The sequence below is a fragment of the Xyrauchen texanus genome, chromosome 16, assembly GCF_025860055.1.
Source record: "Xyrauchen texanus isolate HMW12.3.18 chromosome 16, RBS_HiC_50CHRs, whole genome shotgun sequence".
Classification (NCBI taxonomy): domain Eukaryota; kingdom Metazoa; phylum Chordata; class Actinopteri; order Cypriniformes; family Catostomidae; genus Xyrauchen; species Xyrauchen texanus.
This window is the reverse complement of record NC_068291.1, coordinates 44116456-44141858: the sequence shown is the minus strand read 5'-3', so window position 1 is coordinate 44141858 and position 25403 is coordinate 44116456. Positions and strand designations below refer to the sequence as shown.

Sequence of the window (25403 nt, the reverse complement as noted above, 5' to 3'; positions counted from 1 at the left end):
AACGTTTATAAATGATATTCACGGATGCCATTCCATTGCTCTTGACAGGAAATCCGTTTTCTTGCCGCTAAAAACAAACATCAACTTTGTCGCGTCGCTGGACACGCCCACATCTGGTTGCCAGCGGTCACGACAGGTCGCCAGCTCTCATTGAAAACAAATGCGATTTTCGCCGGCAGTGTGAACGCACCTTAAAGTGACTTGTTTTCAGCTTTACAGAATATAAAACGGTGAAGAGGAATGCATATTTTATAAACCTAAACGTATTCATTTGTGGAGTTTAAACGTAATGTTAGAGGGAAAAATGCAACCTCTTAAGCAATCATTGATTTTTAGAACGCGGTTATGTTCTGGTTTCAACGCGGGGTCCCACACTGGCGCAATATGGGACTCTGTAATTCTCGTCAAAGCCAAGTTTCAAACTCGGTGTTCATTTTGTACTGATCCGAGCCTTGTCATGGATTGTATTGAAGTCAGAAATGTCAGAGATGATGTCTGATTGTTCCTGGTTTACATCTTAGTCACAAATCTTACCAGGAAACTAGAGCAGCGTTTCAAAAGTGGAAGTGATGAGAGTGAGAGTGAGAAAGAGGAAGTGTGGTGGAAAAAGCTTGAGTGTTTAGAATAGAAAGTGACCCAAGCGCAGAGGAAGATGAAAGAGGACGGGGTTCGACGGATGTGGTGGGTGTAGCCATGCCCCAAACTCACGCTATAGGTTGAGCTAGAAACCATTGAATAATATCTCTCTTAGCATTCTTTCTGTTATTTACAGTCAGTTGTGAATCAAAAACAACAAAGAAATTAACTCATTAATATGCGCTCATCTGCTCTCTGAACTGCCGCTGTTCTTAAAGAGACAGTACCGTTTTAGCACTTGTTTTACCTATTTAAATGCCAGTACTTGTTAGTACAAATATTGCAAATAAAAAATAAACCAAATACATGGTTTTGTACATTTTTCAAAAGATAAAATGTGCTATCACACCTGGAGTCGTGAGTTTGAATCCAGGGCGTGCTGAGTGACTCCTAGTCTCTTTAGCAACCAAATTGGCCCAGTTGTTAGGGAGGGAACGGTCACATGGGGTAACCTCCTCGTGGTCGCTATAATCTCGGTGTTGTGCGTGGATGCTGCGGAGAATAGCGTGAAGCCTCCACACACGCTGCGTCGCCACGGTAACGCGCTCAACAAGTCACGTGGTAAGATGCGCGGATTGACGGTCTCAGACGCGGAGGCCACCCGGATTGAGACACTACGCCACCACGAGGCGTTAGAGCGCATTGGGAATTGGGATTTTTGTCATGGTAGAATATAGAATAAGATTTGTTTTGATTATTGCTCGGTATTAATACAGATTTCCTGATTCGATTCCGATCTGGATTCCTATGTGTCCATTTCTGTCCATTTTGCGTTCATACAAAATAAATTCTCTTCATTTAATTATATTTTATATAATTTGTTTTTCATCAAATTTTATCTTTTGAAAATGTTCAAATGTGTTCCATCAATGAATGTCTTGAAATTGCATATGTATTTTTTTGTATACTTGCATAATTTGTGCTATTTACATTGATTACGTCACGTCACGTCATTCTTATGTTTTCCCAAAGGACTCTTATTTTGAAGAGACCCTTGTTTTGAAGTTTTGTATCTTCCTCTTTATGTCTGTCATCCTGTTCTTTGCCCTAATAATATCCTAGGTCTCCTTCTATCCCAAGTATATATATATATATATAATGGTGGCTAATCACATTTATGCGGCTATTATGGGTCACGGGCATAGCGCCACCAACTGGCAGTGAGTGAGGCAATTTTGACAGACTTTGAATTTTGAAGGGATATTTGATATCTTAAATTATGTTGCCATGGTAACACATTAATTGTTGTTATTCCTTTCTTCCTATATTTGGGTGCTTTTGAGACACTTGGCAGGCTTAACATTTTATTACATTTTGCACTCATCAGAGTCAGAGTTAGGGCTGGGAAAAAGTTCAAAGATGGGCATGTAGGAACTGTAATGCCCCCTTTAAAATGGCCGTGTAAGATGGTCTCTGTAGCACCCCAATATCACCTACAGTCACAAAATGGGTAAATATGTAGTTCTCATCAAGCTGGACAACTTTCATAATTATAATTATTAGCTCCGCCCAACAGGAAGTTGGCCATTTTGGATTTTTTTTGAATATTGCATTCTCTGAAATTTTAAATACTTCTCTTAGGGGATTCATGAGACTGTCACCACATTTAGACAACATTATGCCAAGAAGATGCTAATGGTGTTGCCATGGTGAGGGATTAAATTAATGGCGAAAAATGGCAAACAGGACGCTTCTCATTTCCTCATATCTGTGTGCAATGTGTGATTTAGATCAAAATTGAGATGCATGTTTAGTCTTGGGGGCTAATCACATGGATGTGACTATTATGTATCATATATATATATATATATACCTTCTTGTTCTTTGCTCCCGTGTCGGTTTGTGTTTGTATGTATAGCGGACTGCTGTTAAGTTTATGTTGACCTTCATAGGTACTTAATCGGTACTGTCTCTTTAAGACTAGCGGCATCAGCCAGTAAGCGGATATAACGAGAGAAGACGTACACGGTTTCTTTAGCGCATCCATGTGTGACTCAAACTAAATGTTTCATTTTTTGGTTTTACAATTGACTGTAAAAACAACATTATTCAATGACATATGGATTTGTGGATCTGTTACTAGCTAGAGGCTAGCGAGAGATTTGGTCGCAACATGTGGTTTACTTGCATTATAAAGGGATGCCACGTATAAGATCGATCGGGGGATTTAAGAATCGAAATCAGGATTGTTCAAAAGATACTGTGAAATATCCAAACTGAAATGAGCTTTTTTACCCCAAAATGTATATTCTGTCATCATTTCCTCACATTCATGCCTGTTCCAAATCGTTATGACTTTCTTTCTTGTGTGAAATGCAAAAAGTGTGTATTGCAATTACTGCACATCGGTGGCACCATCAAAGGCAGTATTTGTAAGTGCTGGGTTGTCATGTGATCAGCCTGTTTGGTGGCGCTGCCCGTCGTCGGTGGGGGCACCAGTGAATGACCCATTCCACCCTGGGTGGGCAGTGTGCGTCAGAGAAGCTGGCATGAAAGCGCTGGACTCTGTGTCTCCCTTGAGCATATTAATCTCAGACACTCCCTACACAATTACAACTCTGGCATCACACATCTGTCAGTGCCCGTCAGGTCTGTGGTTTCAACCAACTTCCTGTTCAGCCGAGAACTGCAGTTCAAAACACTTGGCCAACATGTTCTTATAGTTGCATTGTTTACAAATGTGTCACATTCAGTTATCTGGGAACCAGTTGTTTAGTGCATTCTCGATGCTAACGTGTGCAATCCGTCCCTGATGTCACGTTACAGTTGAAGAGATGCGTGTGTGTGTGTGTGTGTGTGTGTGTGTGTGTGTGTGTGTGTGTCGCAATGTACGGTGTGCTGAGTTGTGTACATACTGTCCCAGGCCTCGCTTGGCATCCACACAGTTACAGAGAGAGACATGCAGGTTTGGTCTCATGTCTGGTTCAGGTTTTTCCTGCAGTGCGTTCTGATGTTCTCGCCTCTCTTCTGACCTCAAAACTAGGGGTGGGACAATATATCAAATTTCTAAATTCCTCCAAAATAAATGACGAACCATATCAAGGCAAAACTTGATATTTTGGAATTTGCAACATTATTTTCTGTCCATAAATGACATGACCAGATCTCCCCGTGACTCCTTGTGTTCGCACACAGTCTTTGAAGTGCTTCAATTTTGCTTTTAGAAATGCAAGTACTGGAATACCTGGAAAATCTCCTTGTTTCGATGAAAAGTGCTTGAGCTTAAAGCGGAGCGTTTCCTCCGTGTAATGTGTGTCCATCAAAGAGGCGTCTTAATATCCTTTCTGTTCTTTACACTCAGATAAAGAAGTACAAATAAATATTCATTTGAATCTCACACAGCATGGATGCACTAAAGAAACCGAGAGATTCTCGTTGATGTTCGCTGAAGTGGAACACTGTCGCTCGGTGAACTCTTAAAGCGACAGTAACCTTTTTAGAGTTCCTTATAGAAATGAATGTAAACGCAATGTTATTACATTATTTCAAACAGTGATAGCTCATAATATTATTATTATTATTATTATATATACCATTTCATGATATAATGCTAATTAATATAATGTAGGGTTTCTGTATTTTTACAAAGTTACATTTTGATTATAGTAATGATGACATACTGATTATTCAAATATAAATATACACTTTCACATACTTTTTTCAGGACCGGTTTTGTTCCGTTCTGTCGCTTGTTCTGCACCTGATCGGCCTGAATGTAGCACACTATTTATGAAAGCCTAGTCCACACTAATATGATTTAGTTTGAAACGCATCTTTTTCTCTCCGTTTTGGCCTTCCGTCCACACCGAGATGCGAAAACGGCATTTTTCAAATGTATCCACTTTGCAGTGCGTTTTCAAAAAGCTCAGTTTTCGCGGGGAAAAACACCCTTTTCGCACCGTTGTGTGGACGGTGAAAACGGACGCTTTGGAAAACGACGACGCATTTTTAGTCATGTGATCTATCCAAACAAAACAATCAAGATGGCGGCCCGTGTTATAGCGGCGCTGTTGTGCTTGATACTCACTTTGTTAGCGTTGATAATAAATAAATGTCACTTTGTACAACCTTCCCATTGCGTTCCTTCAAAGGCGACGGGAAGTTTACGGAAGTGGTGTCCGGCGACCGAACACGAGGACAATCGCGTCTCAGACCGTACATGCAGCGGGGATTTTCCGCATGCGCGGTGACACGATTTAAGCGCTTTCTTACGTTTCAGTGTGGACGAGCAACTTTTGGAAAACTCTTGAAAATGCCAGTGACGAAACAAAAACGAAAACGCCATTTTCAAATGTATCCGGATTAATGTAGAGAGAAACTCAAAGCATTTATATTGTCTATTAAAGAACTTTATTTTGAAGCATTTTGCTCAAACATATTTCCATAAAAGAAAGAATATGTCTAACATTTTGTCATTTAAGTGTTATAATATCGAATCCAGATTATAGCGTATCTCGAACCGAATTGGGAGAACAACATTTTCCCATTCCTGTCCATTTCTGATTGATTTTTAATGTGCAACCCGTTCAATATGGCAGATTTAACGTTCTGGACAATATATAAGTCCATCATTAGTTTTCATGGCATATTTAGATGGGTTAAGAGTCATCAGTAGTAGTCAGCTCATATGGATACCTACACAGGACAGGGTGTACAATCTATTTATGTACTATACTTTCTGCATAACGCGGTGGCTCATTTAAACTTATCGCGGCCCGTTCGGCCCGTTTGGTGTCCGACCCGGTTCTCCCGATGGCCAGTCCGCCCCTGATCGCCCCCAGACTGCGTCGGCCCACCGGGAAAATGCCCGGTATGCCAGATTACCAGTCCAGCCCTGGTGGATAAGCCGCATCAAAGTTTGTTTTGATATGCTAACACACTGACTTAGATTCTCTTTGGCTGTGTACTGTTGCTTTAATTGACATATATTCTAGTGCATACCATCAGCAGTCAAATTACCCATCTGTTTTGATTTCCAAAAGCTCGTACCCTGCACAACCAGTCTGAGTCATCTCTCCCCATCATGCCACGGGGAAAAATGTCACCAGGCTCAATAAAATATCAGGCATCTGCTGTGACTGTGAGTGTTTAAGGACACCGGCCTGCAGGACAGATGTTTTCTGCTGCGAGCGCTTCCTGCATCTCCTCCCCAGTTGTGGTGAATCAGGTGGACTCATTTATAATGTTTTAACTTTACAAAAGTGCTAAAGTTCTACATCCATCGAGACACGCTGCTGCTGTGTGCTGCGCGCTAGTTTGAAGAACACAAGGATCAAGAAAGACGGATATGGATTATCTGATGATCTATGTTTACCTTGTGTGTGGGCTCGTTTGAAAGATAATCACCTCCTCTAAGTAATAGCATGTGAACATCTGAGCTTAAAGGGTTAACACTGATAAAGGTACATACTTCAGCTTTAAGGCCAAAGTATGCTTTGGACTAAAGTACGGACTGTCCGTGTGCGGCCTCGACATGCTGATATATTCCTTATCTGTGCACATCGTTGCTCTCGACGGTACTAAAACAGTATCACAAAGCAGTCGTAGTGTGCATGCATCAAACACGTATTTTTTATTTATTAACTTTTTTATAAATGTAACAAATGTCGTGTTTACAAGGTACTGGGTTTGCTCGATATCCATCAGCACAACTGTATGTTACACTTTGCTCTTAAATTCGGTTGTGGATTTACACACCCTTAAAGGTGCAGTACGTACGATTCAGAAACCCTTGTTATAGTGACACCTGTGGCCGTTAAGTGAACTGCAGCAGCTGACTGTTGGTCATGATTCGGTTGTGGATTTACACACCCTTAAAGGTGCAGTACCATGATTCAGAAACCCTTGTTATAGTGACACCTGTGGCCGTTAAGTGAACTGCAGCAGCTGACTGTTGGTCATGATTCGGTTGTGGATTTACACACCCTTAAAGGTGCAGTACCATGATTCAGAAACCCTTGTTATAGTGACACCTGTGGCCATTAAGTGAACTGCAGCAGATAGCTGTTGCTCGCGCACACACTCCATAGTGACACGAGCATCGACCAAAACAATGAACGTGATTCGCTGACATCATGCTAACAGATGAGGTAGCATAATTAAAATGACACAGTTATGATTGTTTTACTACAAACTTTGAGGGTCTGACTATACGAGACTATCGGTCTGACTATACGAGACTGTTTGAAGTGATCACTTTTCTTTGCATGATACATTCACTGCATTTATACGATAGCCTATGACGGCGTATAGCTAGCTAGCTAGCCTTATCAATAGCGGTTGGCTAAATCTGGTGGATGATGACGGTAGCGGTTTATAAAACAGACTAGATTATAAATATGTGACACAATTCAGTATTGATGTGATTAATCACAGCCGTCATTCTGATATATCGATGCGCTGTTGTTTTATAATAATTGAATGTATATATTTTCTGTATAACCAAGTTATGTTACACTAATGAATGAAGCTTTTTGCATTATCCTGAACATTGTGTAGCATTCATTTCATGTGTTATTGTAGTTTAGCTAAAATGACACCGATCAATCCTTATGGCGCTATATTTCACATGCTTTGCAGTTATGTAAGGGTGCGTTCACACTCGGCAGGTTTGGTTGGATTAAAACGAACTCTGGTGCGATTGCTCTGTTAGCGTGGGTCATTTCAACAAGTGTGAACGATGCCATCCGAACCTTGGTGCGCACCAAACAAGCGGACCGAGACCATCTGAATAGTGGGTCTCGGTCCGCTTCCAAACTAACTCTGGTGCGGTTCGATTGATATATGAACGCAACATGGACCAAAGACATCTTAACGGACCAAAAACAGGAAGTGATTTGCCTAATACTGACCTCAAGCATACCTGGTTCTTCTCATCATAGGAGCGATGTTGTCCAATACAGTTCGGGACAGGCGTCGGAACCGCCCGTCAGCCGTCCTTGCAGCATATCTTCATTTGTGTGTACAACGGAGGAATTCCCGGCACTGTTTTGACTGTTATTAGCTCTTCGTTTGTTCTCAGCTGGTAAAAATACCACCATATGTACATATATAAATCAAACGAGCGCAATTAGCCCAGCAGCCACCATTATTTTCGATGATCGGCTAGTTCAATCAAAAAATATACGTCATAAAAGCTGTCCAATCAGGTCGTTACTTTTCCCTGATGCCTTTGGTTTTGTATCTTTAGGTTCGGTGTTTAAAATGCCATTGTGAACGCTAAACGAACCAGGACTAAATGTATCATTTTCTTTTTTGGACCGGACCAAGAGAACCGAACTACAAGTGTGAACACACCCTAAGCTTACCTGTCCAATAAGAAGAACGCCAATTCAGGGTCTGTTTTGATCCCCAAAACCGAACGAATGTCCCTCCAGGAATCAAACGCCCTGCCGATGTTCACTCTAGTTTTTGCTCGACCACGTTCCCGCTTATCCAGACAGGATTCGGTAGATGAATGTGTTTTTGTATTACTCTGAGTTTGTGTAGGAGTCGGTGTTGTGCTGGGAGCCGGACGTCTGCCGGATTTCATCTCTTAAGATGACGTTCTCGCGAGCGCGCGTAAACGTCACATCCTTTGGATTTTCCCGGCAAAAGCGACCCGCTCCCGTCACATGAAAATTAGTCCACAGGCTTTACTAGGCAACCTAGGAAGTCCAGGAAGGGCTCAATTTTTCCGTTCACACATCTGCACAAATGGCGAATATTACATAGAAATGTTACATACCGCACCTTTAAACGTCATATACCATGTGAACTGTAATTGGTCGCTTTGCATGTCACTCAGATGGTCTCTTCCTCTCTAAGTGGGCGGTTCATGACCAGAATAAGCTGCAATGTTGACCAGACTGCCAACTCGAGACTAGGGCCTGCTTGACTCCATCAGTGCATAAGAAAACGAATGTTATTCTCTTAAGAAAGTTTACATTCATATTCGCAAATGGTTACAAATTCTTAATAGGATCATGACTTTAAATGATGCTTTACTAGGGCTCCCAAACTCTCCTTCTCTGGTCTGTCACAGCTGAAATGAGGCAAAACTCGATGAATATCAGCAGCGCGACAGACGTCTGCCGTGACAAATCCACTCTAGCGACAGAGGAAATGGGCCAATTAAGGACAGCTTGCTCAGACCCCGCATGGGGTTAATATTCAACTCCCGTAATTAACAATAAATTACACTTTTCCTGGTTAACTCTTCAAACTGTCTCTGTCTTTTTGACTGTGTCTCTTGAGTTTCTTTCATTTTCAATTCTGCAACATCTGGTGCAGTGAATCCTGCAACTTCTTCAGTGCAGATTGATTTCGGTTGCGGGAGACGCCAGCAGTTTCTGTCCGTGTTTTGGAAACACAACTCTTGTTGTTTTGAGCTCAAACATGGTTTTAAGTCTAAAACTAAAATGGGGATGCATGCTGATGTCATTCTTTCATTATGCAACTTTATTATGAAAAATATTCATAATATGACCTCAAAATCTTTTCCTAAAAACTGGCAGACGTAAACGGTTAACCCTGTAAAGCCTGACATGTGATATAATGGCCAGAAAATTCAACTTTTTGCCATTAAACTGTTTCTAGTAGCATTAGACAAACTATTTTGCACAAGGTATTCGAGTATCTATTTGATACATGAGTCTTTAAAGGTCATTATCCTCCTGAGGTCCAGCAATTCATTCATGTGTAGGACATTTACTATTGAGGTTTTTCTTAGCCCATACATGCTACAGGGGTAAATCTTGGGGTATTATCAGAGGAGTCTCTGGGCTTTTCAGAGATACCAAATGTTTGACAGTTTGACCGTGACAACTTCCTGTCTGTAGCCTATAAATATGGATTGAAATGCATCACAGTTCACTTCAGCACATCAAATACAGTATGAATAAAATAGTATTTTTTACAAACATACATATAACAGTTTTTATCATATGTATTTAATGCATCAAACACTATATTTACATATTAAAAAGGGGAATTGTAAAACTTTGTGATGACATCATAATAGCTTGTAATGTAAAATAATGAGATCTTTATAATGACAGAGCAGTCTGCATATATGAAAATACACAGAAATATTAGTTCACACTTTAAATATATATATTGTAAAATGTATATATCAGATAGTTTTGTGGTGTGCATGAATGTAATGTAATGGTGATTCAGATATAAACCTCAAAAGCCTGTTTTATCATATTTGATGACGTGGATTTCAAAGGGGCTTTTTCAATAAAATAATATACAACATTTTAATCAAGCACAAGTTGCTTATGTTCAGCAAATACTCATTTTAAAATATCAGTAACATTATAATCATTACTGTAATTAAAATAAGCTGTCATTTATCACAATATAGGAGTCACGTTTCTTAAATAGAACGATATAAACATTGAAACCACTTTTTTCCTCACATAACCACTAGATGGTGCCATAAACGTGTGAAACTTACATCCCAATGTTTGTCTCGTCAGCTTGAACAGAGTGAAACGGGAGCCGTCAAACATTGTATCATCATTTGATACACACGGCACTATATGGTTAAAGAGATTATTGCAATGTTTAATAATTGTTATTAATGAGGGGGTGTGTGTATCTCAGCGAGTATTGACGCTGACTATCACACCTGGAGTCACAAGTTCGAATCCAGGGCGTGCTGAGTGACTCCAGCCAGGTCTCCTTAGCAACCAAATTGGCCCGGTTGCTAGGGAGGGTAGAGTCACATGGGGTAACCTCCTCGTGGTCACTATAATGTGGTTCTCGCTCTCGGTGGGGCGTGTGGCGAGTTGTGCGTGAATGCCGCAGAGAATAGCGTGAAGCCTCCACACGCGCTACGTCTCCATGGTAACGGCTCAACAAGTCACGTGATAAGATGTGCGGATTGACGGTCTCAGACGCGGAGGCAACTGAGATTCGTCCTCCACCACCCGGATTGAGTCACTATGCCACCACGAGGACTTGGAGCACTTTGGGAATTGGGGAGAAAAATAAATAATCAATAAATGCAATTAATTGTTGTTAATGATTGAACATTAAAGGGATTAAAATAATTCCAACTCATCACTCATTTATTTATAAAGAGCAAAAATCGTGGTTTCAGTAAGGAACTTAAGTGTACGGGGCACTTTATATATGCTAAAATACACATTAAATCATGTTAATGCATATAACGTTTGCATTTTGTAGCCATACGTTTTGTACTTATGTGCTTTTTAGTGTTTATGGATTGGCTCCATTCACTTCCATTGTAAGTGTCTCACCATAACACTTGTTTTTTTATTAAACAAGGGACGAAATGTTAAAATGCCTTTATGTTAAAGCAGTAAATGACTTTACCACGGGGTGTTCTTATGCGTGATATGAAGCCGACTAAATTGCTTTTATAATTATCATGTTTCTGAAACTTTGTTATGATGATCGTTTGCCGTTTTCTCACTTCTCTCTCTCTCTTTGTCCCGTAGGAGAGTACATAAAGACGTGGCGGCCGCGGTATTTCTTGCTTAAGAGTGACGGAACGTTTATCGGCTATAAGGAGCGACCGCAGGATGTAGATCAACTCGAGACGCCGTTAAATAACTTCTCAGTGGCACGTGAGTATCTCACCCAGACTTTACCTGACCGTAGCATGTTCTTTATTTTCATGTATACATGCAAGTCTAACTTAAATACTTGATTACCGCCGTGTGTCGGGATCACATTTAAATATTGCAATAAATACGGAAGCTTTTATTGTGGTATAAAGTGTTATCACGGTGTTATATTATATATTACAAAACATGTTGAAACATACATTTTATTGTTGTTCTTTATGACAAATAATTTTTTTATAAACCACATTTGCATTTTAATAATAAATGCAATTTATGAAACTAAATAAACAGTTAATAAATGCACAAAAATAAATAAATATAAATGAGGGCTGTCAATCGATTTACATTGTTAATCGAATTAATTGCATGGTATGCCGATTAATTTATAAAATTAATCAAAATTAATATATGCATAAATATATTTATGTTTATATTATTAATCCCACTAAATTAACACGTTAAAATGACAGCGTTAATATATATATATATATATATATATATATATATATATATATATATATATATATATATATATAATCAATTGGTCACTATCTTTATTGTTGTGGTCATTTTCACCCGTTTTTAAAATTGTTCTAAATGGGTCCAAACTTGGAATGGTTCAAATATTTCCATATTTTGAGACTAAATTATTCATTGTCAATTTGACTAATTGAATTGCTTTATTACAAACCCAATTCCAAAACAGTTGGGACAGTATGCAAAATGCCAATAAAACAAAAAGTAACAAACTTGTCATATCTCATGGTAATAACATATATTTTGTCATATTTCATGGTAATAACATATATTGTGTCATATTTCATAATATAATAACATATATTTTGTCATATCTCATGGTAATAACATATATTGTGTCATATTTCATAATATAATAACATATATTGTGTCTTATCTCATGGTAATAACATATATTGTGTCATATCTCATAGTAATAACATATATTGTGTCATATTTCATAATATAATAACATATATTTTGTCATATCTCATGGTAATAACATATATTGTGTCATATTTCATAATATAATAACATATATTGTGTCATATCTCATGGTAATAACATATATTGTGTCATATCTCATGGTAATAACATATATTGTGTCATATCTCATAGTAATAACATATATTGTGTCATATCTCATGGTAATAACATATATTGTGTCATATCTCATGGTAATAACATATATTGTGTCATATCTCATGGTAATAACATATATTGTGTCATATCTCATGGTAATAACATATATTGTGTCATATCTCATGGTAATAACTTATTGTGTCATATCTCATGGTAATAACATATATTGTGTCATATCTCATGGTAATAACATATATTGTGTCATATCTCATGGTAATAACATATATTGTGTCATATCTCATGGTAATAACATATATTGTGTCATATCTCATGGTAATAACATATATTGTGTCATATCTCATGGTAATAACATATATTGTGTCATATCTCATGGTAATAACATATATTGTGTCATATCTCATGGTAATAACATATATTGTGTCATATCTCATGGTAATAACATATATTGTGTCATATCTCATGGTAATAACATATATTATATCATATCTCATGGTAATAACATATATTGTGTCATATCTCATGGTAATAACATATATTATGTCATATCTCATGGTAATAACATATATTATGTCATATCTCATGGTAATAACATATATTATGTCATATCTCATGGTAATAACATATATTATGTCATATCTCATGGTAATAACATATATTATATCATATCTCATGGTAATAACATATATTATGTCATATATCATGGTAATAACATATATTATGTCATATATCATGGTAATAACATATATTATGTCATATATCATGGTAATAACTGTTTTTACAAGTTTGTTACTTTTTTGTTCAGTGCCAAACACTTATTTAGTCTTATTCGAAGAAATGCTGATGTTACAACACTGGACTGTCCCAACATGTTGGGCATGTTGCCATTATCTGATGTATAATGAGTGTATATTTGATTAAAAAAAAATCATATTGTTTCCATATAGCACAGGGTGAAAATGCATTTTTCTCTCCTTTTCAGATGTATTTGGCATTTTGCATGCTGTTAAATTAAAAGATCACACAGGAATTTACCCTGGAAAATAGCTTTTTATGAAACTAAAGGTTAACCCTTTAAAGGTTGCGAAAGAAATAACATTTTCAAAATATGAATAACTACATACGATAGATATGGTTTGAAAGATTAGAAGCTCGACTGTCCAATGCATGTCGACATTATGACCAAAACCGAACAAGTGCTTTGAAATTTGCAGATAAATCAGAAATGTAACGTTTTGATCATTTATAAAATAATTTGCACTGACATATTATTGTAATATGCCGCGGAGACGTAGCACGTGTGGATGCTTCACGCTACGTTTCCACGGTAACGCGCTCAACAAGCCACGTGATAAAATGCGCGCATTGGCGGTCTCATTGCGAGTAGTTTGTTGTTGTTGCTATTTTAAGTGTTTCTTACATAGATTGATTTGTTTAATTGACCCAGTTAACTTTGTTAAAAAGTTCAAAGAGATCCAGACCTGATATTGCGCCCATCAATATGTCAGCCACGGCTCGAAATGAATATCTGCACTATATTTTGGGCATGACTGGATTTTCATTTGATCCTTCTACGCCACGAGAGGTTCCAACTGACCTCCAACAGTTTTGTGTTTCCTCGAGGGACGTGCAGAACACATTCAACATATATTTGGACCATCATCTCCGTTCATACCTCAGCAGAATTTCACCCCCCCATCCCCGCATAAGCCGTTGAAATGATTGAACGGACTAATTAGACAGCCATAATGTTTGTTCAAGAGAACGCTTCCTGCCTGACACTTGTGAAATATAGCGGTTATTAAGTGGCTGATCCTCATTATTTATCTTGGCGCTGGTTGCGGCGTTCTGGGCTGCTGATGAGCCCGGCTGGATCTCAGTGGTGGTCTCACCCGGGTCCTTTATCTATTCGACAGGCCGTTTGTGTCGTCTCCTCGCTGACACATGTCTCCTGCACGATCTCTTTGCGACATATGTTTGCGGGCTGGCGGAATCACTGCTGGATGTTCAGACGGGATTGTGCTTCGTCGCGCTGAACGCAGAACTTTTCCTCTTTGAGTGAGCATGTTTGAGGGGAAAGAACACAGACGCCGCTCATTTCGGTTGCTCTGATAAAAGATGTGAGTTTGAGCTTTTAAGTGCTCCTGGTTTTTGTTGGATGCAATTGTGCATTCATATTTTGAACACAAAAGCATCAGAGTAAAAAACAAAAGAGAGCTGGTATACAATGTTTTGTTGATTGTCAATATTGGATTGTTGTAGTCTTAAAAAGGCCATTTGGAGTACGTTATTAGCATGTAGAGCAGTTGTTCTGTACTGGACCCAGATCTTACATTGGACATTCATATATATATATATTTATTATCCAGTTTATTTCCTCATATCAACATCATTCAAACAGAACATGTATGTAGAACATTTAGGCTACGTCCACATCAATCCGGAGGAATCTTTGAAGGAATGCAATGTGATGTTTGTACAAATTAACAACGCTTTTAAAGTGGACAGTAGGCACAACAATGCCGCAACAACAACGTGGGGCGCACGGACGGATTACTGACCGGGCCAATGGGGCACTTGACTGCCCGGGGGCGCCCTGGGCTTTAAGGCTGTGTGATCTAGTTTGTTTTTCTTCAACATGTTTCTATGTTGAATTTTTACATTTACATTTATGCATTTGGCAGACGCTTTTATCCAAAGTGACTTACAGTGCACTTATTACAGGGACAATCCCCCCCGGAGCAACCTGGAGTTAAGTGTCTTACTCAAGGACACAATGGTGGTGACTGTGGGGATCAAACCAGCAACCTTCTGATTACCAATGTATTATACAGAGCACTTATTACAGGGACAATCCCTCCCGGAGCAACCTGGAGTTAAGTGTCTTACTCAAGGACACAATGGTGGTGGCTGTGGGGATCAAACCAGCAACCTTCTGATTACCATTTATGTGCTTTTGCCCACTACGCCACCACCACTCCATATTTTTGACTGCACTCTAGTATTCATATCAGTTAGCAGTACATGCCTTTAACCCTTTATGCTGGGACGGGCCCGTAAGGATAATAAATGATCATCAAAATATTAATAAATACAATCTTGACCAACACACAACAGGTGTCGTTTGAAAGCTTATAAGCTCGACTTTCTAATGCATGTAGACATTATGTCCAAAACTGAACAAGTGCTTTGAAATGTGCAGATAAATCAGAAGTGTTACATTTTGATAATTTATATAAAAACAATGTGCACAGTACATATTATTGCAATCAGTAAAAACATCAAGCTGATCAAATATTCATGTGTCTTATGTCGTTGGAAAGCTCTTAAAGAGTAAAATACAACCAGTATATTTGTTTTACTCACAGACAAAACTATAGCGAGTAACAGCTAAATATATGTCTTTGACGATTATGAAGCTGTTGCTTATATGCAGCATTTTCACTTATAACTTCACGAAGAATAAAAAGAACATACAATATGACATATCATTATTTAGAGTCTGTGATTATCTTTCAATCGAGTCCACACACAAGATAATCAGATGTATAGATCATTAGATAATCCACATGAAGCACAATGTTACATATGACCACCAGGAGATGGCGCCAAATACACGACACAGACTCAATGATGCCTCAAATGACACAGAATGAAACTCATTCCTCGTCCGTCCGTCCATGGATATTAAAATCCATTAAATCATATTCTGTGGTAGTCAACAGCATGATACAGATGCACAGAAGATCTAGTTTACCTGGAACTTTTGTTGAACATGTGGTATCAGATTTTGTGATGTTCAGTTAACTTTAGTAAAGTTAGTAAACGAGTGTGTGTAGTGCGAATTGGAGCAGCTCCAGTGTTCCCTACTGAGTGTGCGTAATGTGCTGCTGTACAAGCATGCAGATGAAGATAAATTATGTTACCAGTCATTTCTCTCTTTCTCTCTCTCTCTGTGTCTCTGGTGTGGTTTCCTCTGGATGTGTCCAGAATGTCAGTTGATGAAGACAGAGCGACCCAAACCCAACACATTCATCATACGCTGCCTGCAGTGGACCAGTGTCATTGAGCGCACCTTCCACGTGGAGCGTCCCGAGGAACGGTCAGACACACACTCGCACACCTGTGTACTTGCTCTTTATTTGCAGTGTGAGAAACTAGTGTGAAAGCACACATGGAGCTGACTAGATATACAGTGACCCCAAAAACGTACTGTTGTTGTTGTATAGGGAGGAATGGACCAAAGCCATCCAAGCTGTGGCCGACAGTCTGCACAAACAGGAAGAGGAGATGATGGACTCGTCTCCAGACCCCATGGACATGGAGATGTATTTGACCAAACCTCGACATAAAGTGGTAAATTCTGTCATCATTTACTCGCCCTCATGTTGTTCCAAACCCAACTTGTTTCTGCCATGTATCACAAAAGGAGCGATTGCCGACTTATACTGTCAAGTAAAAAAAGAAACATTATAGTATCATCAAAGTAGTACACGCGACTTGTGAGCTTTAACCTCCTGAGACCCCACGTCCACCTGCGTGGACATTACGTTGTATAGGATGCTATAGGATGCTCCCTTGGTCCCTATTTAGTGAACGCACTTAACTGCATAGAGAGATATAGGATGCACCCTTGCTCCCTATTTAGTGCATGACTTAACTGCATAGAGAGATATAGGATGCTCCCTTGCTCCCTATTTAGTGCATGACTTAACTGCATAGAGAGCTATAGAATGCTCCCTTGCTCCCTATTTAGTGAATGACTTAACTGCATAGAGAGCTATAGGATGCTCCCTTGCTCCCTATTTAGTGCATGACTTAACCTCCAGTGTGCTGTCTGTCTGCACTGGTCTCAGAACAGTTTGAAATGCATCTTATTTTCATCATAATTCCATATAAAGCCTCTGAAAGACACATTTATCAGTTTGTGATAATAAACAGTGAATATAGAATATTTTAAGGAAAATGAGCCTATAGTCCACATACGTGGTCATTGTGTTTATCAGCGTGTTGTTTCGCGATAAATCGCTCAAACTGTTAAAAATGGCATATCGGATGAAACTAGAGACTCTAATCTTTCGACTCAAACAGGTTTCAATGTAAAAACTTAATGAGGTTTCTCACCAGATGTAGTTTCTCCCAAAGACAAACTCCGCTGTGGTCAGCGCCATGTTGTTTGGTCACATGACTCTGTGTGTTGAAGGTTTAACCCTTTACTGACAGCACGGAGTCTCCTGAACTGAGATCAGTCGATTGAACTGAAATCATGCATTGCGTACAGCGAAGCCCAAACACAAGCGTCCACACACGTGTACGCGGGGTCAATCGAGGTCAAACCATCTGCGATCGCTCTCTTGTCACCTTTAAAGTGAGCTCACATAAAACTTTGATTCAGGGTGTCCAAACGTTTTTCAGAGGTTTGTTTGTTTTCAAAAAGTGCCCCTAAATTGAGCGCTTAAGAACTCTAAACACCCCTTCACTTGCTCTTCGAATAAAATGTCAACACGGGTTCTAAAAAGGAATTGTAGCAGCTCTTAAACCGTTCCTAACGTTACAGAGTAACCCTCACGTTCACACAGAGGGTCAAAGGTCGAGCTGCCACATATAGTTGAGGCATGAGCGAGGACCTGCTATGGGGTGTAAATGTTGCTTTAATGTTTTGTGTTGAACTCATGCAAGCTGTTTGTGTTGGTTCTAGACCATGAATGACTTTGAATACCTCAAACTCTTGGGCAAAGGCACTTTCGGGAAGGTGATCCTCGTGAAGGAGAAGGCCACGGGAAAATATTACGCCATGAAAATTCTCAAGAAAGAAGTCATTGTAGCCAAAGTGAGTACTGCTGAGAAATATTTCAGTTCTTCACAGATGCTTGTGTACACTTCCAGCCACCGGTACTGGTGTATATTAGTGTATTCTCACAGCACAAACACTCTTCGTGATGTTTTCTAGGATGAAGTGGCTCACACACTCACAGAGAACCGTGTGCTTCAGAACTCTAAACACCCCTTCTTAACGGTGAGAGACTCTCAAACTCCTGATCTTCTCTTCTGGTGAATAACCTCTTCATCTCAAGCATCTTCCGCCTCTGTTTACTCGTCTTCACGGTTCGTTTTAGGAGAGTTTAACCTCTCTTCTCATAAGTAAACAGAACTGATCTTCAAGAGAACAGATAATGATGATTCATAGCCTCATTGTGGACTAGAGATCACGTTAGATCGGATCTTTCTGTTCACAGGCTGATTTGTTTCTGAGAGGCTGCCAGGAGTTTCTGTTTAAAAGATCTGAATCATGTAATACAAGGTGCTGTGTGTAATATTTCCGATGTTAAATTAGTTTCTCATAGTTTAGATCACACACCTTCACTATTAATGGCAGAATAATTTCCAGAAATTAGAAATATATATAATATATATTACATATTTCATATTTTATAAACTATTATATATATTTAAAAAAAATTATACATTTTTAATTGTGTGTATATATATATATATATATATATATATATATATATATATATATAAATAATAATAATTTAGAAAAATATACATATAAACATTATTATTTAAGTTATATTTATACATATTTCATATTTTATAAACTATTATAAATATTTCTAATTTTTTATTATACATTTTTAATTTTATATATATATAAATAAATAATAATTTAGAAAAATATACATATTAACATTATTATTTAAGTTGTATTTATACATATTTCATATTTTATAAACTATTATAAATATGTCTAATTTTTTATTATACATTTTTAATTTTATATATATATAAATAAATAATAATTTAGAAAAATATACATATTAACATTATTATTTAAGTTGTATTTATACATATTTCATATTTTATAAACTATTATATATATTTCAATTTTTTATTATAAATTTGTAATTATATATATATATATATATATATATATATATATATATATATATATATATATATATATATATATATATAAATAAATAAATAATAATATAAAAATGAGACCTTTTCATTTTTGATAAATTAAAAAGACTGAATCTAGACTTTTGTTGCTTTTAATTGTTTCTCTGAAGTCCACATATAATGTTTGACAAGGTTTCTTATATGAATTTTAATATTGTTTTTTATGATCATTTTCTGTCCTCTCTCTGATTACAATTAACCCTCTGAAACCCAAACCTTGATATTGATGTTATATATTTTTCTTTCCTTGAATATGTTTTTAGGAAGCCGTTAATTATAGAAATATTGATATTAACACTTTAAATAAGGTTGCATTTGTTAACATGCACTAACAATGAGCAATCATTTTACACCACTTAATCTTAGTTAATGTTAATTGCAACATACTAATAGTTTTTTAAACTTTACGTTAAATGTGTTAACATTAGCTAATACATTATGAACTAATAATGACCAATTATATTTAAAATAGAGTCATTAATACTGTAAACGTATCTCGTTCATGAAGCCTAATGCATTTACTAATGTTAAAAAATAAATAAATAATTATAGGTATAGGTGATATATAGGCCAGGTGTGTGAAATATAGGTATTATTTATGTTGCAGTTCTGCTCTCTGCAATTTTACTACTGCGCTGATGTCGATGTATAAATGCAGTTAATGGTCATGAATGCGTGTCATAACTCTTATGTTATGTAATACTTTGTCATTTGGATGTCTTTGAATTATTTCCATTTTTAGGCTCTAAAATACTCGTTCCAAACCCACGACCGTTTGTGTTTCGTCATGGAGTATGCCAACGGAGGAGAGGTGAGTCCGGAGCATCACAGGCTGAACTATAATTTAACCCTTTAAGCTCGGGTCGAGTGTACATTGTAAAGACAACTTTCACATTTTGTAATAATATTGATTATGATACATTGAGACATAATTGTAAATTGCTGAAAAATCCCTCCAAAATTATTTTAGCTATAAATGTACTTTTTTCTTATTTTTCTGATTTGACATTAAATATCTGTGGGTGTTAATAAGGTGGCCCCGAAAACGTGCTTTTGCTTTGTTCTCAATCATGTCAACTGTATCTGAGAATATAATGTTGTGTCAATGCGACAAAGCGATCAAAAGTTACAACATTACAAATATAATTGATCATAGTGTCGAAAAACATCTCCAAACAAATAAAAGATATTAATTGTACATAAGAACTAATTACACATGCAAACACAACAATGACTAAAGGTTTGCATAGCATGCAGACATGATTTTAGTCATGAGATTTCACAGAATGAGTTTCATTCTGTGTTATTTGAGTCATCATTGAGTCTGTGTCGTGTATTTGGCGCCATCTCCTGGTGGTCATATGTAACATTGTGCTTCATGTGGATTATCTAATGATCTATACATCTGATTATTTTGTGTTTGGGTTTCTGTTTTGTGAAGTTATAAGCGAAAACGCGGCATATAAGCAACATCAACATTATTGTCAAAGATATATATTTAGCCATAACTCGCTATATTTTTGTGTGCGAGTAAAACAAATATACTGGTTGTATTTTACTCTTTGAGAGCTTTCCAACGACATATGACACATGGATATTTGATGAATTTCATTCTGTGTCATTTGAGTCGTCATTCAGTCTGTGTCGTGTATTTGGCGCCATCTCCTGGTGGTCATATGTAACATTGTGCTTCATGTGGATTATCTAATGATCTATACATCTGATTATCTTGTGTGTGGACTCGTTTGAAAGATAATCACAGACTCTAATTAACGGTAATGTTCTGATTATTTTTGGTGTAGTTATAAGCGAAAACGGAGCATATCAGCAACTCCAACATAATTGTAAAAGACATATATTTAGCTATTACTCGCTACATTTTTGTGTGCGAGTAAAACAAATAGCCTGGTTGTATTTTACTCTTTAAGAGCTTTCCAACAACATATGACACATGAATATTTGATCAGTTTGATGTTTTTACTGTTTACAATAATATGTAACATTTTTTAAATAAATGATCAAAACGGGACATGTCTGATTTATCTGCAAATTTTGGTCTTAATGTTTACATGCATTGGAAAGAATAGCTTCTAAATTGTCAAACGACACCTATTGTGTGTTGGTCAAGACTGTACGGTGTACTTGCGGGCCCACCCGAGCTTAAAGGGTTAATATGTTGAATGTTCCTGTGTTTATTCTCCTGTAGCTTTTCTTCCATTTGTCCCGGGATCGAGTGTTCTCAGAGGACCGAGCACGGTTTTACGGGGCTGAGATCGTGTCTGCGCTGGATTACCTGCATTCAGAGAGAAACGTGGTCTACAGAGACCTGAAGGTCAGGAGGTCATCTTAGTCACATGAAACTGTGTTTTATAAGAGCAGTTTGGCGGGTTACATGGGTTTGGGCAGAAAATGCTTCCTAGTTATTTAGTAACACCACTGAACCTTATCAGTGATGAAATTAATATAAAAGTAGATCTCGGCATCATTGACACACGAGCAAAAGCAAGCGAGAGACAAATATGTATGTGTATTATTTATTTGTGCGGTTTAAAGATGTTGAAGTCCCCTCGCTCTTGTTTGTTAATGTAACTGTAGAGTGGAGGAGGGAGGGGCCGTTCCCCAATCAGCCTGATGGGGGCACACAAGGGATAAAGGCGGCCGGTGGCGACGGTTTGAGAGAGAGAATGGCTGGCAGCTGCTCTGTGTGTTTATGTTTGTGTGTTTTCCATTCAGTTTATTATTAAACTATTATTTATACGGTCAAGCCGGTTCTCGCCTCCTTTCCCTTAACCTGCTTTACATTGGTGCCGAATCCCGGGAAGAAGGAGGAATGCCCGTTGCGGATTCCTTGACACTGCAGCGATGGAGCCGCTGCCAGGGGCGGTTGAGTGCCCTGCCGTCCCCCAGAAATGCGAAGGGGTCGAAAGAAGACTGCTGGAGCCGCTGCCAGGGGCGGTTGAGTGCCCTGCCGTCCCCCAGAAAAGCGAAGGGGTCGAAAGAAGACCGCTGGAGCCGCTGCCAGGGACAGTGGAGTGCCCTGCCATCCCCCAGAAATGCGAAGGGGTCGAAAGAAGACCGCTGGAGCCGCTGCCAGGGACAGTGGAGTGCCCTGCCATCCCCCAGAAACGTGGAGGGGTCGAAAGAAGACCGCTGAAGCTGCTGCCAGGGACGGTGGAGTGCCCTGCCATCCCCCAGAAATGCAAAGGGGTCGAAAGAAGACCGCTGGAGCCTCTGCCAGGGACGGTGGAGTGCCCTGCCATCCCCCAGAAACACGGAGAGGTCGAAAGAAGACCGCTGGAGCCGCTGCCAGGGATGGTGGAGTGCCCTGCCGTCCCCCAGAAAAGCGAAGGGGTCTAAAGAAGACCGCTGGAGCCGCTGCCAGGGCGGAGGAGTGCCCTGCCATCCCCCAGAAACGCGGAGGGGTCGAAAGAAGACCGCTGAAGCCGCTGCCAGGGATGGTGGAGTGCCCTGCCGTCCCCCAGAAATGCGAAGGGGTCGAAAGAAGACCACTGGAGCCGCTGCCAGGGACGGTGGAGTGCCCTGCCGTCCCCCAGAAACACGGAGGGGTAGAAAGAAGACCGCTGGAGCCGCTGCCAGGGACGGTGGAGTGCCCTGCCATCCCCCAGAAATGCGGAGGGGTCGAAAGAAGACCGCTGGAGCCGCTGCCAGGGACGGTGGAGTGCTCTGCCGTCCCCCAGAAACGCGGAGGGGTCGAAAGAAGACCGCTGGAGCCGCTGCCAGGGACGGTGGAGTGCCCTGCCGTCCCCCAGAAATGCGAAGGGGTCGAAAGAAGACCGCTGGAGCCGCTGCCAGGGAAGGTGGAGTGCCCTGCCATCCCCCAGAAATGCGGAGGGGTCGAAAGAAGATTGCCGTCTGTAAGGGGAGGAGGGAAGCGACTCCCCAGCCGCCTGGAGCGGGTAATGTTTTGAGAATAAAATAAGAAAACTCGCCCACTTCGATATTCTTATTTAAACAGACCCCTTATGTAGCGAGTGTTAAATTGAATAATAAATGAACAGGGATGTAGACATGGTAAAATAAATAGTTTATAATAAGCTCCGCCTTTATTAAGTTTCTTTAATGCCGGCCTAACGCAGAATGCACACGATACTCGGCTGCGTGCATCTCTCTCTTTCTCTCAAACTGGCGACTCTGGCTCCTCTTTATCCCTCTGTCGGCTAGCTGAAGCCATCTTGAAACTTTAACTACAACTGCCACTCTTGATATAAAATGGGGTCCAATAGATGTTTGCCGCATGCAACAAATCATCCAATCCTATTTCAGAGTCTGAAGTTCATCATATCTTTAAAGTTTGAAGTTGTAAGTAAGACGCATGCGCTCAATGACCGTCCAGAAGATACTTGTAGTTCATCACACACATTCTGCTTTCTGCTTCCTCCTCTGTGTCTCACTTTGTGCTGAGCTCTCGGTCCGCTCAGGTTGGTGTATTTCTGCAGGTGTAGCATTACAAGTGTGTTTGTGCTGACTGTTTTCTGGAGCTTCTGGCCACGTGTGAGCCGCCGCAGCTGCCAGGTGACTGTGAGCCGCTCCAGAGAGACGACGAGCTGATATTAAACCCCCAATGTGCCCGCGCCTCTCATTACTGAGCGCAGGAGCAATTTTAACCATTCAGTTTGATTTGAATCCAACCGTATTGGATTTATAAATAGTTCAGTGTATAGATTGGGACTCCGAATGGGACAAATATTTCTGGAACCAAGAGTACAATGGACAAAAGCTGTTATTAGATGATCAGTTGAACTAAAATGTCTCATTGTGTCTCTTTCAGCTGGAGAACCTGATGCTGGATAAAGACGGCCACATAAAGATCACAGATTTCGGCTTGTGTAAGGAGGGAATCACTGATGGAGCCACCATGAAGACGTTCTGTGGTACTCCAGAGTATCTGGCGCCTGAGGTGAGAGAACCAGATGCAAATTGTACCAAAATTATTCCGTCCTCCTCAATGAACCTACAATCTCATGATCATGATCACACAGATCAAATGCGATTGCAACACCAAGATCATGGGTTCGATTCCCAGGGAACACAAACTGATACAATGTATAAAAGTGTCAGCCAAATGCATAAAGGTAAATGTAAATATCACAAAATGAAAGTATTTGACATCATAACACATGCCGATTTGAAGTATAAGCTGCTAAACTATTTAAATAAATACATACAATTTTATAATTTTCAACAATGTAGAGCCAATAATAATATTTCAACAATAATATATATATTATTTCTGGTAAAAAAAAAAAAGAAAAGATGCAGAACAGAGCTTTACATTATTATACTGATATTCAGCACACTTGCTTTTGTGATATTGCGTACAGATAACAATACTAATAATATAACCGTTTAATATTATTTTATAGTTTCTATGAGTATTATTGTGACTGCTTTGAATATTACACTTTTATATAGTAGTAATATTTTTCTATTTTGTAATGTAATGTCTTCAATTTCACGCAATCAGCTGAATAGAGCTCTTATTTCAGCGGGACTTTTATTTTGAAATATCTTTGAAGTACTTCCTGTTTGTGAAGGGTTCGACATATCAAGCTTCCTGCGACTCACGAACTGAAATCTCCGAGCTGCAACGGTGAAAACGGTCATTTGAGAGTTCACAGACACTCGACACAGTGATCTGGCTCTGCGGATGGATACTATTGGACACACTATATGAAAATCAAGCATCAGTAGTGTGTGTTGCCTTTGTGTGCACGCCTGTGTGTCTGAAGGAGATGACAGAGGATGACGTAGCCTCTCGTTCGTTCTGTGGCAAGCATGTGACTGTATATTATTTCATTATATGTCAGAAACCTGAACTAAAGAACCAATTATGAAACATCAAGAACTTAATCAGTCTACAGGAATCCAATACAGATAAAACTGGGTTCTCTGCTGAAACTAAGAACCATTTAAGAACTTCCTTGTAGACAGAAAGACGTGTAATCGGGCACTAGAGACATCGCTATGGCGTGCAGGTATGACAGGTGTCCGTTGAAGGGTAAGATGAGAGGGCATTGTGTGTGTGTGTGTGTGTGTGTGTGAGTGAGTGTGTGAGAGTGTGTGTGTGTGTGATAGTGTGTGTGT

The 25403-nt window shown here is 39.1% G+C and overlaps 1 protein-coding gene across 1 annotated transcript in view; it reads left to right on the top strand.

The window, feature by feature from the left end:
* The window catches only part of akt1 (v-akt murine thymoma viral oncogene homolog 1), a 71045-nt gene that overhangs the window by 33941 nt on the left and 11701 nt on the right, over positions 1-25403 (top strand). Inside the window, exons 3-10 of the mRNA XM_052145487.1 lie at positions 11088-11216; positions 16323-16434; positions 16562-16688; positions 18031-18162; positions 18283-18348; positions 20041-20109; positions 21505-21630; positions 24088-24216. Of these exons, the coding sequence (XP_052001447.1) occupies positions 11088-11216; positions 16323-16434; positions 16562-16688; positions 18031-18162; positions 18283-18348; positions 20041-20109; positions 21505-21630; positions 24088-24216 (890 nt within the window). The remainder of the gene's footprint in view (positions 1-11087; positions 11217-16322; positions 16435-16561; positions 16689-18030; positions 18163-18282; positions 18349-20040; positions 20110-21504; positions 21631-24087; positions 24217-25403) is intronic.